This window comes from Microcaecilia unicolor, chromosome 4, assembly GCF_901765095.1.
Source record: "Microcaecilia unicolor chromosome 4, aMicUni1.1, whole genome shotgun sequence".
NCBI classification, from domain to species: Eukaryota; Metazoa; Chordata; class Amphibia; order Gymnophiona; family Siphonopidae; genus Microcaecilia; species Microcaecilia unicolor.
Window position 1 is genome coordinate 53188577 of NC_044034.1, and position 14019 is coordinate 53202595.

The 14019-nt window shown below is 44.0% G+C and overlaps 1 protein-coding gene across 1 annotated transcript in view; it reads right to left on the minus strand.

Moving 5' to 3' along the window:
• Window positions 1-13790, minus strand: part of LOC115469591 (matrix metalloproteinase-20-like) — a 112984-nt gene extending 99194 nt beyond the window's left edge. The window contains exon 1 of the mRNA XM_030202385.1: window positions 13606-13790. Coding sequence (XP_030058245.1) covers window positions 13606-13790 — 185 coding nt within the window. The remainder of the gene's footprint in view (window positions 1-13605) is intronic.
• Between the last annotated feature and the right edge of the window lie 229 nt (window positions 13791-14019).

The window sequence follows — 14019 nt, forward strand, 5'->3', positions numbered from 1 at the left end:
AATGTACACCTAATGCAGCTTAAAATGGCAAACTGTAGGACACACTCTTCTCAGGTAACTACCAAATTAGAGCACGCTAACCTGCACACTTAAAAAATATTTGCATTATTTTGGGAGGGGGCATGTCAAGGGGCAGAGAGTGGACATTCTTGCAGCTCCTCAGTACCTCTCCACTCTCCCTACATTCCTCCCTGGGAACTCTGTTCACTGGGTAAATCTCTCTTATCTGCACCCTTCTCCTCCACCGCTAACTCCAGACTCCGTTCCTTTTATCTTGCTGCACCATATACCTGGAATAGACTTCCTGAGCCGATAGGTCAAGCTCCATCTCTGGCCATCTTCAAATCTAAGCTAAAAGCCCACCTTTTTGATGCTGCTTTTAACTCCTAACCCTTATTTACTTGTTCAGAACCCTTATTTTATCATCCTCAATTTAATATTCCCTTATCTCTTGTTTGTCCTGTTTGTCTGTCCTAATTAGATTGTAAGCTCTGTCGAGCAGGGACTGTCTCTTCATGTTCAAGTGTACAGCGCTGTGTATGTCTAGTAGCGCTTTAGTAATGATAAGTAGTAGTAGTTGTAGTAAAAAGTTAAGTCACCCAAATTAGTGCGTACTACCTGGTTAGCACACAGGAATACCACGAGTCCTTACTGCCTACAAAATGGATGGCAGTAAAGGCTCACATGGTAGTTTTTTTTTTAATGGCTGCTTCCTAATGGAAACATTAGCATATGACCATTATTACAAAAAATTGAAAATTGGCTATTAAATGGCTGTGGTAAAAATGGCTTTTGTTTGTGGGAAAAACCTGTGTAAGGTCACATAGATAGACCATATAAATAAACATAGATTAACAGGATTAAGTCAGCCAGGGTTAGCAAAAATAGGTCATGTTTTACTAATTTGCTAGATTTCTTTTTTTTTTTTTTTTTGAAGGTGTGAACAAATGTGGATAAGGGTAAGCCAGTTGATGTAGTATATTTGGATTTTCCAAAAGAATTTGGCAAGATTCCTTGGGAAAACTAAAAAGTTATTACATAGGCAACAATGCCATATTATAGATTGGAAACTGGCTAAAATTTATTTGCTCACATGCTTTTCAGTAGTAGTACAAGGTGAGTTACACTGGGTATTTTCCTGTCCCTGGAGGGCTCATTATCTAAATTTGTACTTGAGGCAATGGAGGGTTAAGTGACTTGCCTAAGAACACAAGGAGCAGCAGTGGGATTTGAACTGGTTACTGCTGGATAGTAAGGCTGGTGCTCTAACCACAAGGCTACTCCTCCACACCAGACCTGTGTGGCCTACAAAGAGGTGGCCTAAATTGTCAGTTTTTCAAACAGAAAAAGCTCACTGGTAGAGGACCCCAAGGATCTTGGCCTTCACTGTTGGGTCAAAATTTAGCAGGGGTTAACCAACTGGGAAGTCTCCTACCTGGTTAAATCCCTGTGAGAGCTCTGCCACTGATATTCAGCAGCACTTAACCAAGTAATGCTGCTGAAAATCGGCACAAACTGCCACTTTCAGGCTAGTGCCAGAATGGCCTATTGGCAAAAGTCAGAGCGGTCTCTGAAGTTATCCAAGCACCGGCGATATGCAGTCTGGGCATGTCGGACCACATTTATAAACGGGGTAAATATTCAGCTTGTAACGGTGAGCGTTTTCCTGACTGCGACTGGCATTATTCCCAGATATTTAGTGCCAGGCCATGTCTGGGCTTCGGCACTAGTTAGTTAAGTCAATATTCAGGCTTATGGATTTTTCTGTTAGGAACTTATCCAACCTTTTCTAAACCCTGCTAAGTTGACTGCTTTTTACCACATTCTCTGGCAACAAATTTGAGTTTAATTATATATTGAGTGAAGAAATATTTTCTCTGATTTGTTTTAAATGTACTACTTTGTAGTTTCATTGTATGCCCCCTTAACCTTGAATTTTTGGAAAGAGTAAACAAATGATTGAAGTCTACCATTCCACTCCACGGTATTTTATAGACCTCTATTATATATCTCCCTTCAGCCATCTCTTTTTCAAGATGAAGAGCCCTAGCCTCTTTAGCCTTTCCTCTTAGGGAAATTGTCCTATCCCCTTTATCAACATAAAAACCTAGAAAAATGAAGGCAGATAAAGAAAATATGGCCTATCCAGTGAGTCTGCCCATCAATGTCATCTACTACCCCTTCCTCTCCCTTACAGATCCTATGTACTTGTACCAAGATTTCTTGAATTCAGATACAGTTTTCATCTCCACCACCTCCACTGAGAGGGCTTTTCATGAATTCACCAGCCTTTCCTTGAAGAAGTATTTCATCATCATTCTCTGTACCTTTTTCTAATTTCACCACACATCTTTTTTGAGATGTGGTGACCAAAATTACACAAAATATTTTAGGTGCATGTGACACAAATTTATTCAAAGCTGTTAAAAACAGCAGAGGATGTGAAGAATTCTGAACGGAGCTAGTGAGACTAGGAGACTGGCTATCTAACTGGCAGTTAACATTTAATATGGACAAGTACAAAGTGATGCACAAAGGGGAAAATAATCCCAGCTGCAGATACTAAATGCTGGGTTTTGAGTTAGGAATCACCGCTGTAGAAAAAGATATCAGAGACATTATGAGCAATAGATTGAAGTCCAGTGTGCTACAGCTGCCAAAAAAGCCAATATAATGTTAAGGATTGTGAGGGAGTGAGTGACGTAAGGGCAGGAAAGACTCCCTCACTGGTGCAGTTCAGCCCCCATTCAGCAGATGGCGCTAGTTCAGCCAACTTTTGGCAGGTGGTGCTAGGCTGAGCCTGAGTCACAGGAATAGGGCTCAGGCCAAGAAGGTAAAAACCCTGAGGCTGCACAGTTTAGGAAGGCCTTGATACAGAGGTTTCCAGGAGAGGACTCCACTTTAAATTAAGCTGCAGTACCATAGGAGAGGATCAGGGAAGCAGTGTGGCTCAAGCTTAACCCTCCAGAGTGTATGTGGGAAGACTATCAAGTTAGGAGAGAACCTTGAATTCTAGGTAGAAACTACTTGTTTTGATGCATGTCCAGAGGGAACTCAGGAAAGGGTTAATGGATACTGTGTTAGGCTAGGCTGGGAGCCAGCCCCAAAGAGGGAGTGCTGACAGTGATATCGGAGAAACCAGAAAGAAATCAGAGACTGTAATTGTGCTGGACTAAAACCTGTGAAGTAACAGGGGCGCACATGTTGAGTGAAACAAGAAAATATTTCCCCTCCAAGCCACACTCTTGACCACATTATCACAAGGATTATTAGAAAAAGAATGCAAAACAAAACTGGGAATATCCTTATGACTCTGTGTAGGCCCAAGGTGTGATCACTTTTTGAGTGTTGTGTGTACTGTGCAGTTCTGATTGCCCCATCTCAAAAAGCATATAGGGCTAGATTCTATATATGACACCTAAAATCGATGAAAAAAAAAGCATTATTCTATAAACTGTGCTTAAAATTAGGCACAGTTTATAGAATAGCGCTTATGCCCATTAATCGTGCCTAACTTTAGGTGCGGCACAGGTGCCTTGATCCCAGCATCTGTGCCATCCTTGGATGCCAGCCCCCCCAATGCCATCCACCCTCCCCCCTATTGCAGCCTACTGTGCCATATGTAGAAGCCTGACTCCTAGTAGTAATACTGTGATATTACCACTAAAGTCTTGGCAGCCATTTTAGATAGCCTGATCATCAAAGTGGGAATGAGTGAACATTGCTTCCATCCAACTGGACCCTCAGGGACCCCCGTTCAGCCCAGGGAGTAGGCTGTGGTCGGGTGGTCTGCTGAGGGGGGCACCATCTTCCTACTTTCAACTCCTGGGGGGGGGGGGGGTTGGACCTGTGGGGAGGTTACCACATGTTGGGTAGTTGTTCATACGTGGGGTACTTCTGTCTGTGGAGAGCCCAGCATCAGGAGGCTGCTATAGAGGGCGGATGCCATTGAGGGTAATCTGCAGTCAGGGGGTGGCTACCTTAGGGTGCAGGGGGGGGGGATTGGATGTCAGAGGGATGATCGTGAGAGAGCAAATGTCAGGAGTGGATGATCAGGGAGTGTCTCAGGCATCAGGATTTACAGCTGCCCCTTATAGCAGGGTATTAAAACATTGCTTTGGGGAGGGGAAGCTGTAAATACCAATGTCTATGTTTTTAAGTACCGACATGGATCCTCATCTGTATTGTTGTCCCCACACTACTCATATAGTGATGCAGGTCAGACCTAACTTGCACAGAATTACTTTAAGGCTAAAATACTGCAAGAAGTACAGGAGAGATCTTTTTACTATTAACCTGTATCAAGAATAAAAATTTGAGGATCCCAGAACTCCAGGATTACAGGCGATCAGATTTTCTTTCTGAAAATCACCTCTGTCTATGAGGGAAAGAAGAATAGTTCTACCCCTGCACTGAAATGGTCAGAAGACACTCTAGCTGTGCAGAAGATATAGTAAGGGATGCTCCCAAAGCTTCCTACAGTAGTTCATGCTATAATTTTCAGTATACAGAGCTCTTCAGCATCACGCTATTCTTAACATCCTAACTGTGTATTATGAAGAAGTGCTGGTTACCAAAGGGGTCATTACAGTCCTGTCCCCTAAAGTCAAAATCCAGAGGCAGTAGAGAAGTTATATATTAGAGGTAAACACACCAAACACAAAGAGCTCCTTACTTTTAAATGCCTTCCTAGGGTGAAAGAAAAATATGGCTTATTTTAAGTAAACAAGATCTAAAGGAAATTTCCAATGACATCAACAAAAGTTTGTATATCATGCATTCATGGGCGGATGCATTTCGGCTGAAACTTAATGCAGAAAAAACCCAATGCCTAATACTCACCTCTCAACATAATAAGAACAAATTTACCACCATCAACACACCAAATCTAAACCTTCCAATCTCGGACACCCTAAAAATTCTTGGAGTTAACATCGATCGACACCTAACACTTGAAAGTCACGCGAAAAACACTACAAAGAAGATGTTCCACTCAATGTGGAAATTAAAAAGAGTAAGACCTTTCTTCCCAAGGACTGTTTACCGTAACCTGGTACAATCAATTGTGCTCAGTCATCTAGACTACTGCAACGCACTCTACGCCGGCTGTAAAGAGCAAATAATCAAGAAACTTCAGACAGCCCGGAACACTGCAGCCAGACTCATATTCGGTAAAACAAAATATGAAAGTGCCAAACCCCTACGAGAAAAACTACACTGGCTCCTACTTAAGGAACGCATCACGTTCAAAATATGCTCCCTAATTCACAAAATCATTCAAGGAGATGCCCCAGCCTACATGTCAGACCTGATAGACTTACCACCCAGAAATGCTAAAAGATCATCCCGCACATTCCTTAATCTACACTTCCCCAACTGAAAAGGTCTAAAATACAAACTAATGCACGCGTCAAACTTCACCTACTTGAGCACACAGTTATGGAATGCATTGCCGCGCAACTTAAAAACAATCTACGAACTAACTAACTTCCGCAAACTACTGAAGACATACCTCTTCAATAAAGCATACCACAAAGATCAACAAATGTGAACACACACAACTCCTCCACATATATTCAGAACTGTCTTACAATATCTGCTTGTTATATTACTATCATGTTTTCTCATTATCATGTAACCCAAGATCCTTTTGTAATACCAAATGTCTATTTTCTAATATAATTCCACCATTCATGATGTATTGTAAGCCACATTGAGCCTGCAAAGAGGTGGGAAAATGTGGGATACAAATGCAATAAATAAATAAACAGTCCATGTGGAGTAAAATTTTTATCTGTGATACGGTGCCTTAACCAGGCATAATGGGAACTAAAAGCAGATGAGATGTCTGTTTGAAAAAGGTTGCTTTCTAGCATATCAATCTGAACTCTCTTAACTGTATCTATAAAAGAATAAAATGAGCACCCCAAAATCAGAATCTAAATAATTGTGCTTTTCAATGTAGAATCAAGTGACACCAACTCCTGGTTTTAGGCTGGCGACAGAACAGGCAGCACATGAGAGAAAATATATATTTTTGCCCTTACAGCAAGCAATGCAAATTCATTAATAGAGAGGAGAATAAAGTATTATCCCAAAGCATTTCTCTAGAATCCTACTTTCACCAAATATTTTACCCTCCTTTCTCACTTTATTATCACTAACTAGTCCAGGTGTTATTCATTTTGAATTGCTTAACTAGCAGTGGTAGCTTGGAGTGAGGAACCGGTGTGCGGAGAAGAACATTTCGTGATACCTAAATGTCTAGGATGAGAGGCCAAGATTTCAATCCATGCTTGGAGGCTCTCACCATATGTATTTACATTTTCCTTTGCTGTAAGGTGACGTTCTCATGAACACTGACGCAACAGAACTCCTGTCAGATTGCATGACTCCTGATACAGGTGCTGTGTGCGAAAACACAGGTCCATATCGAGTCCGTTAGTTTTTCTTTGATGCAAGTGGAGTCTAGATACAGTTGTTGCTACGAATCAAAGTTTATACATCTACTTTCAAGTACAGCCTCTGAACCTTATTGGCAGGCCATTCATCCATCCCTACTTTTTCTTTTTGGTTATTCACCTGCCAGCAGTCAACAGTTTTAAAGCCACTGACAACTGAGGACTGAATTAGATCCAGATATCCAATGCCAGGCGATATCCAGGTCCTATGCAGGCACCGGTGCTGAATAGAGACCTGCATGGGAGTGGGGGTTCACGAGAATCCCCTCTGGGGCTGTGAGGTCCCTGCAGGGATGGAAGCAGTTCTTGTGGGGTTCCCGTGGGGACTGAAGCAGTTCTTACAGGGTTCCCATGGAAGTGTAAGCTGCACCTGCACCAGCCTCACACTTACTAAAGTTCTTTGAGTGCCTCCTCCTTCTCCTCCTCCTCCTTGCTTTAACATTGCAGAGGAGAAACATCTTCCATTAATCTTCTCTGCTCCAGGCTCATACGCAGGCCTCAGCTCTGACACAGGCATGAACATCAGAGGTCACCTGACTTCAGGGGCGTAGCCAGGCACCCAATTTTGGGTGGGCCTCGGCCCAAGATGGGTGGGCAGAAGAACCTCGCCCCGTCACACAGGTGATTTGGTCTCTCCTTCTCTTGCCTGCATGCCATATGATCTCTCAAACATCCCCCCTCTCCCGTATACCTTTTAAATAGCATATTTTCACCAACAGTGAGCAGCAGCTAATACACACTGCTCATGTTGGCCCCACACCCTTCCCTCTGATGCAACTTCCTGTTTCCACCTAGGCAGAAATACATCAGAGGGAAGGCTGTGGGGCCGGTGCGAACAGTATGTATGTCACTGCTCACTGCAGGCAAAGATCTGCTGTTTACAAGGTATGCAGGAGGGTCACTTGTTGGGAGTTTTCGGCTGGTGGGGCTTGGGGATCCCTGCCAGCCACATCATAGGTATGCTGTTACTGGGTGGGCCTGAACCCAAAGTGAGTGGGCATGGGCCCACCCAAGCACACCCTTGGCTACACCACTGCTCAGCACACAAGGGATGGGTGCTATGCACTTGGAAGCTAATTTTTTTTTTATTAATTTTTTAAAGTGCCTCCTAGGGTGCCCGGTTGGTGTCCTGGCATGTCAGGGGGGCCAGTGCACTAGAAATGCTGGCTCCTCCCGTGCCCAAATGCCTTACATTTCGCCAGATTTGAGATGGCCGGCTCCGGTTTCCATTATGGCTGAAAATCAGAGTCGGCCATCTCATCTAACCCCAGCGAACGATTTGGCCGGCGCCAAGCATATTTCAAAAATACACTTGGCTCTGCCCATTCGCGGAGCCGGCCCCGAAGATGGCCGCCCATCGATTTGGCCGGCACCGTTCGATTATGCCCCTCTATGAATACTAACTCTGGCAGCCCTGGCACAATCCAGGTAGAGGCAAATTGGTCAAGGGATAGATTTGGGTTGGACCTAGATGTTGTGCATGCACCAGTGGTATTCAGCACTAGAGAGTTGCACAGGGATAGAAATCTAACCTGTCCCCACTGGAATCTTACTCGTCCCCACCCATCCCCACAAGAATTTAACCCATCCCCACCCATTCCCACAAGAATTTAATGGTACCTAAAAATAAAATTCTTGTCAGCTCTCTCAGTCTCTCTCTGGGTTCGAACCGCAGCACTGCAGGAAAGGAAGGAAGAGAAGTTGGAAATTGGAACCCTGTGGTGTGCACATGTAAGACTTGTCTGTGATTCGCTGGCACTGTGTGCTGAGAGGTCGCCATATGTATGTGCCAGTAAGTCAGGCAGTGGCGTAGCTACAGGTGGGCCTGGGTGGGCACAGGCCCGCCCAATCTTGGCTCAGGCCCACCCAGCTGCAGCATCACACTGCACTCTTCCCCTCTCTCCTCTGCGGCATCCCAGCATCTGCACTCCAGTCTCTGAACCCCTTCCCTCCCTAGTGTTGGTACAGGTGTCCTAGGTGCCTGCAGCAATTCATTCTTGCTGCTTGCACCAGCCCCGCAGGCTTCCATCTGCCACTTTCCACCAGACAGAAAACAGGCAATGACGTCAGCAAGGGTGGGACATGGCAGATGGAGGCCTGCGGGGCCGGCACAAGCAGCGAGACTGAATCGCTGCAGGTGCCAAGGATGCCTTTACCGACATCGGGGAGGGATGGAGTTCAGAGACAGAAGCACAGATGCCGGGACGCCGCAGAGGAGAGGGAGAAGAGGTGGGGTAGGTGAAAAAAACCCCTCTTATATTCTTAAAAAATATCTCCAGGAAAACATTTGTGGTGTGTGGTTGGGGAGGAGGGGGCATGTGTGTGTGGAAGGGCCCATCCAATTTACCTCTGGGCCCATCCAAAATACCGAGTCTGGCTACGCCTTTGCCTTGCAATGAAAGTCAGCATTGTGCAAGTCCACACTCAAGCCCTGCTGGACTTCTTGCCAAAGAAGACAGAACCCTGAAATGCTTTGGGTGTGGTCCTGTGTTTAAAGGACCTGCTGCGTGCTGACAGCACCTTTAATGTGCTGCTCTTCTTCTGCATCAGAACAGCACTGCCATCCTGCCTCCCTTGGCAAATGCTTAATCTACCCAGTGGCAGGGCCGGCCCTGATTTTCAGTACTGCGCTCTTCCCCTATTTTCTCACATCATTCACCACCTATCTGGTGCTGTGACTGCCAGTGCCTCTGCTCTTTCATGACAGACAGTCCACAATTCTGCACTTCCTTAAGCAGAGAGAAGCTGTTGGTTATGTCTGCACGTTCTCCACCTCATGTCCCTATAACAATAAGTAACACGTATGGTGACCAAAGAGGAAGGGAAGCTGCAATAAGAAATTGAGGTTCCAGATTCCTCTGCCTCTGATTCACACTGCCTGCTGCTAGTGTGTTTCTTAACATAGCTATGAAACAGCTAAGGCACAATTCAAAACTAGCTTTTACAATGACAGTTTTAACTTGTGATGGCCACTAGCCTGGACAGATTTTAATAAAAAAGAAATTAGACTGACTGAATATCAGCCACTTAGCAAAATTAGGAACACTGCATTTTATTACATCTACCATTATGTTAAAAATTATTATTTTTGCGCTGTTATGGTCTTTATACATGCCTGTTATGACTGTTTAATCACCTTAATATGTTTGCTAATTGTAGGGCATGTCTAGTTCATAGAACCAAATATTACATGTGCAAAAGAGCTGGTCTACTGCCTGAGCACTTCTGTTTCTCAAGATCTCTATTATGTTCTTAATTTTTTAGGATAATAGTGCCCTCTGATGGACATTATAAGAATTGACATCATGAAAAAAAAATTGCAGTGTGTGTAATATAAGTAAGATTTTATTTTTGTTACATTTATAGTACCCCACACTTTTCCACTCATAGCAGGCAATGGAGGATTAAGTGACTTGCCCAGGTCAAGAGGAGCTGCATGTGCTGGGACTTGAACTCAGCTTTTCAAGACCAAAGTCCACCACCCTAACCACTAGGCCACTCCAAGATGCTTCCTATTTTATCTGTTTTCCATGCAAAATTTATTAATGGCTTGATTTATTAATGCTGTTCTCTCATTCTGAGTCTATGGAGATAAAATCTTGGCAACACAGGCCCCAAGTTAATTATACATGCTATTTTCCCTGCAGAGGTCAGTTCATAGAAACATAGAAATATGACGGCAGATAAAAGGCCAAATGGCCCATCCAGTCTGCCCATCCTCCATAACCCTTAACTCCTCCTTTTCCTAAGGGATCCAACATGCTTGTCCCATGCTTTCTTAAACTCTGACATAGTCCTCGTCTCCACAACCTCATTCCACGCTTCCACCACCTTTTTCGTAAATGAATATTTCCTTAGATTAAGCCTGTTTCCTCTTAACTTCATCATATGCCCCCTCATTCCAGAGTTTTCCTTCATTTGAAAAAGGCTCTGTTCCTGTACATTAATGCCTCTGAGATATTTAAGCGTCTCTATCATATCTCCTCTTTCCCTCTACTCTTCCAGCGTATAGATGTTGAGGTTCATAAGTCTGTCCTTATATGTAGACTGCTTGCTTACCAATTTTGTAGCCACCTTCTGGACCAATTCCATCCTGTTTATATCTTTCCGTAGGTGCGTTCTCCAGAACTGCACACAGTACTCTAAATGGGGCCTCACCAGTGAGTTATACAAGGGCACCATCACCTCTTTCTTCCTGCTGGTCATCCCTCTCCTTATGCACCCAAGCATCCTTCTGGCTTTGACTGTTGCATTTTCTACCTGTTTGGCCGCTTTAAGGTCATCAGACACAATCACCCCCAATTCCCACTCTTCCTCTGTACACAGAAGCACTTCACCCCCTATATTGTACCGTTCCCTCGGATTCTTGTGACCCAAGTGCATGACCCTGCATTTTTTAGCATTAAATCTTCATGGCCAAATATCAGACCATTCCTCAAGCTTCGCTATGTCTTTCCTCATGTCATTCACACTCTCTGGGGTGTCCACCCTATTGCACAGTTTGGTATCATCCACAAACAGACAAACCTTAACAGACAGCCTTTCCGCAATATCACTCACAAAGATGTTAAAAAGAGCCAGCCCAAGGACTGATCCCTGTGGTACTCCACTGATAACATCCTTATTTTCAGAGCAAGCTCCACTTACCACTACTCTCTGTCTCCTTCCATTCAACCAATTTTTAACCCAGTCAGTTACTCTAGGTGCCATACCAAGAGAACTCAGTTTATTTATGAGTCGCCTGTGCGGAACAGTGTCAAAGGCCTTGCTGAAATCCAAATACACCCTCCATGTCCAACAGTTTGGTCACCCAGTCGAAAAATATCAATCAGATTCGCCTGACATGACCTGCCTCAAATGAAGCCGTGCTGCCTCGGGTCCTGCATTTTATTCAATTCGAGAATCCTCACAATTCTCCACTTTAGAAGCGTTTTCATTAGTTTACTCACCACCTTCTACAGATTTTTGTTCCTTCTTCCTCTAATTCTCTATTCCCCCATCCTACACCCTAGGTTCCTGTATTGCCCCTTCTCTCTTTCTTTCCTCCAAAGTTGTTCTCTGACTCTAGCCTGATGTAACCCAATCTCCTCATTTCTTTTTGTAGAGTGTTCCTCCATCTTTCTTTCCAAATGACCCAATACCCCATCCCTCATAAGTACATAAGTAATGCCATACTGGGAAAAGACCAAAGGTCCATCGAGCCCAGCATCCTGTCCCCGACAGCGGTCAATCCAGGTCAAGGGCACCACGCAAACTACCCAAATGTACAAACATTTTATACATGTTATTCCCGAAATTGTGGATTTTTCCCAAGTCCATTTAATAGCGGTCTATGGACGTCCTTTAGGAAACCGTCCAACCCCTTTTTAAACTCTGCCAAGCTAACCGCTTTCACTACGTTCTCTGGCAACGAATTCCAGAGTTTAATTACGCATTGGGTGAAGAAAGATTTTCTCCTATTTGTTTTAAATTTACTACACTGTAGTTTCATCACATGCCCCCTAGTCCTAGTATTTTTGGAAAGCGTGAACAGACGCTTCACATCCACCTGTTCCACTCCACTCATTATTTTATTTACCTCTATCATTTCTCCCCTCAGCCGCCTTTTCTCCAAGCTGAAAAGCCCTAGCCTCCTTAGTCTTTCTTCATAGGGAAGTTGTCCCATCCCCGCTATCATTTTCGTTGCCCTTCGCTACACCTTTTCCAATCTACTATATCTTTCTTGAGATGCGGTGACCAGAATTGAACACAATACTCAAGGTGCGGTTGCACCATGGAGCGATACAACTGCATTATAACATCCTCACACCTGTTCTCCATACCTTTCCTAATAATACCCAACATTCTATTCGCTTTCCTAGCCGCAGTAGCACAGTGAGCAGAAGGTTTCAGTGTATTATCGACAACGACACCCAGATCCCTTTCTTGGTCCGTAACTCCCAATGTGGAACCTTGCATGACGTAGCTATAATTCAGGTTCTTTTTTCCCACATGCATCACTTTGCACTTGTTCACATTAAACGTCATCTGCCATTTAGCCGCCCAGTCTCCCAGTCTCGTAAGGTCCTTCTGTAATTTTTCACAATCCTGTCTCGAGTTAATGACTTTGAATAACTTTGTGTCATCAGCAAATTTAATTACCTCGCTGGTTACTCCCATCTCTAAATCATTTATAAATATGTTAAAAAGCAGCAGTCTTAGCACTGACCCCTGAGGAACCCCACTAACTACCCTTCTCCATTGTGAATACTGCCCATTTAACCCTACTCTCTGTTTCCTATCCTTCAACCAGTTTTTAATCCACAATAGGACATTTCCTTCTATCCCATGACCCTCCAATTTCCTCTGTAGCCTTTCATGAGGTACCTTGTCAAACGCCTTTTGAAACTCCAGATACACAATGTCAACTGGCTCCCCTTTGTCCACATGTTTGTTTACGCCTTCAAAGAATTGAAGTAAATTGGTCAGACAAGATTTCCCCACACTAAAGCCGTGCTGACTTGGTCTCAGTAATCCATGTCCTTGTATGTGCTCTGTAATTTTGTTTTTAATAATAGCCTCTACCATTTTCCCTGGCACAGACGTGAGACTCACCGGTCTATAATTTCTCAGATCTCCCCTGGAACCTTTTTTAAAAATCGGCGTTACATTGGCCACCCTCCGATCTTCCGGTACCACACTCGATTTTAAGGATAAATTGCATATCACTAACAGTAGCCTGATGTCCTAGTGAGAGGACAGAAAGAAAGCAGCAATATTTAAACACAATGATGCCTCTGAACCATGTGGCTTAATTTTCTCATTTGAGCAAGCCTTGACCAAAGTAGAAAGGTTCAACAGGCTTACTACTGTCCTCCAGGTGCTGAAATTCTTGACTCAGTGGCAGTGTGAGGTTCTACCACCAGCCTGCAGGGGATGCAGCTTCCTGTGAGAGTTTCACTAGGTGAAGTCTAATCTCCTACCATTTGGTGTCAGTGTTTCTCACCAGGCAGGCTGGCCATGTCTGTCCATGCCATGGCTGTGTTTCCTGCCAAAAGCCATCTGTCTGGACTCCTATATAAACCTAATTATCATTTGGTTTCCTTGCCAGAGCTTGGTTTTCACTACTTGGTATTGTCTTGTGCTGTGGCTATCTTCTTCTCACTGAATCATTTTCCTCTTTTTAAATTCTTCTTGATCTTGCTCCAGTCCCTGCTGGACCTCAGCCTTACTCCTACTTTGCTTCTCATCTGTATGTCTTGTGTTTGTGTCTCTGTTTGCAGTTCCTCTGCTTTCCACTTCTCCTTGGGTTTTGTGTTCAGGCAGCAAAGACTTCGTGGCAACCAGCATCCCTATGGGAAGGTGGTCACTACAGGCAAAAGATTCCACCCTATCTTCCTCTGGTAGAGCATAAAGTTGGATATCAACCACAGGAAATAGCAGTATGGTAGTGGTCTCTTTATTTGAGTGGGCTTTTTGTACATCATGTAGGTAAGCTCCATGAGTGGGCTTTTTGTACATCAAGTAAGTAAGCTCCACTCAAATAAAGAGACCGTTATCATACTGCTGTTTCCTGTGG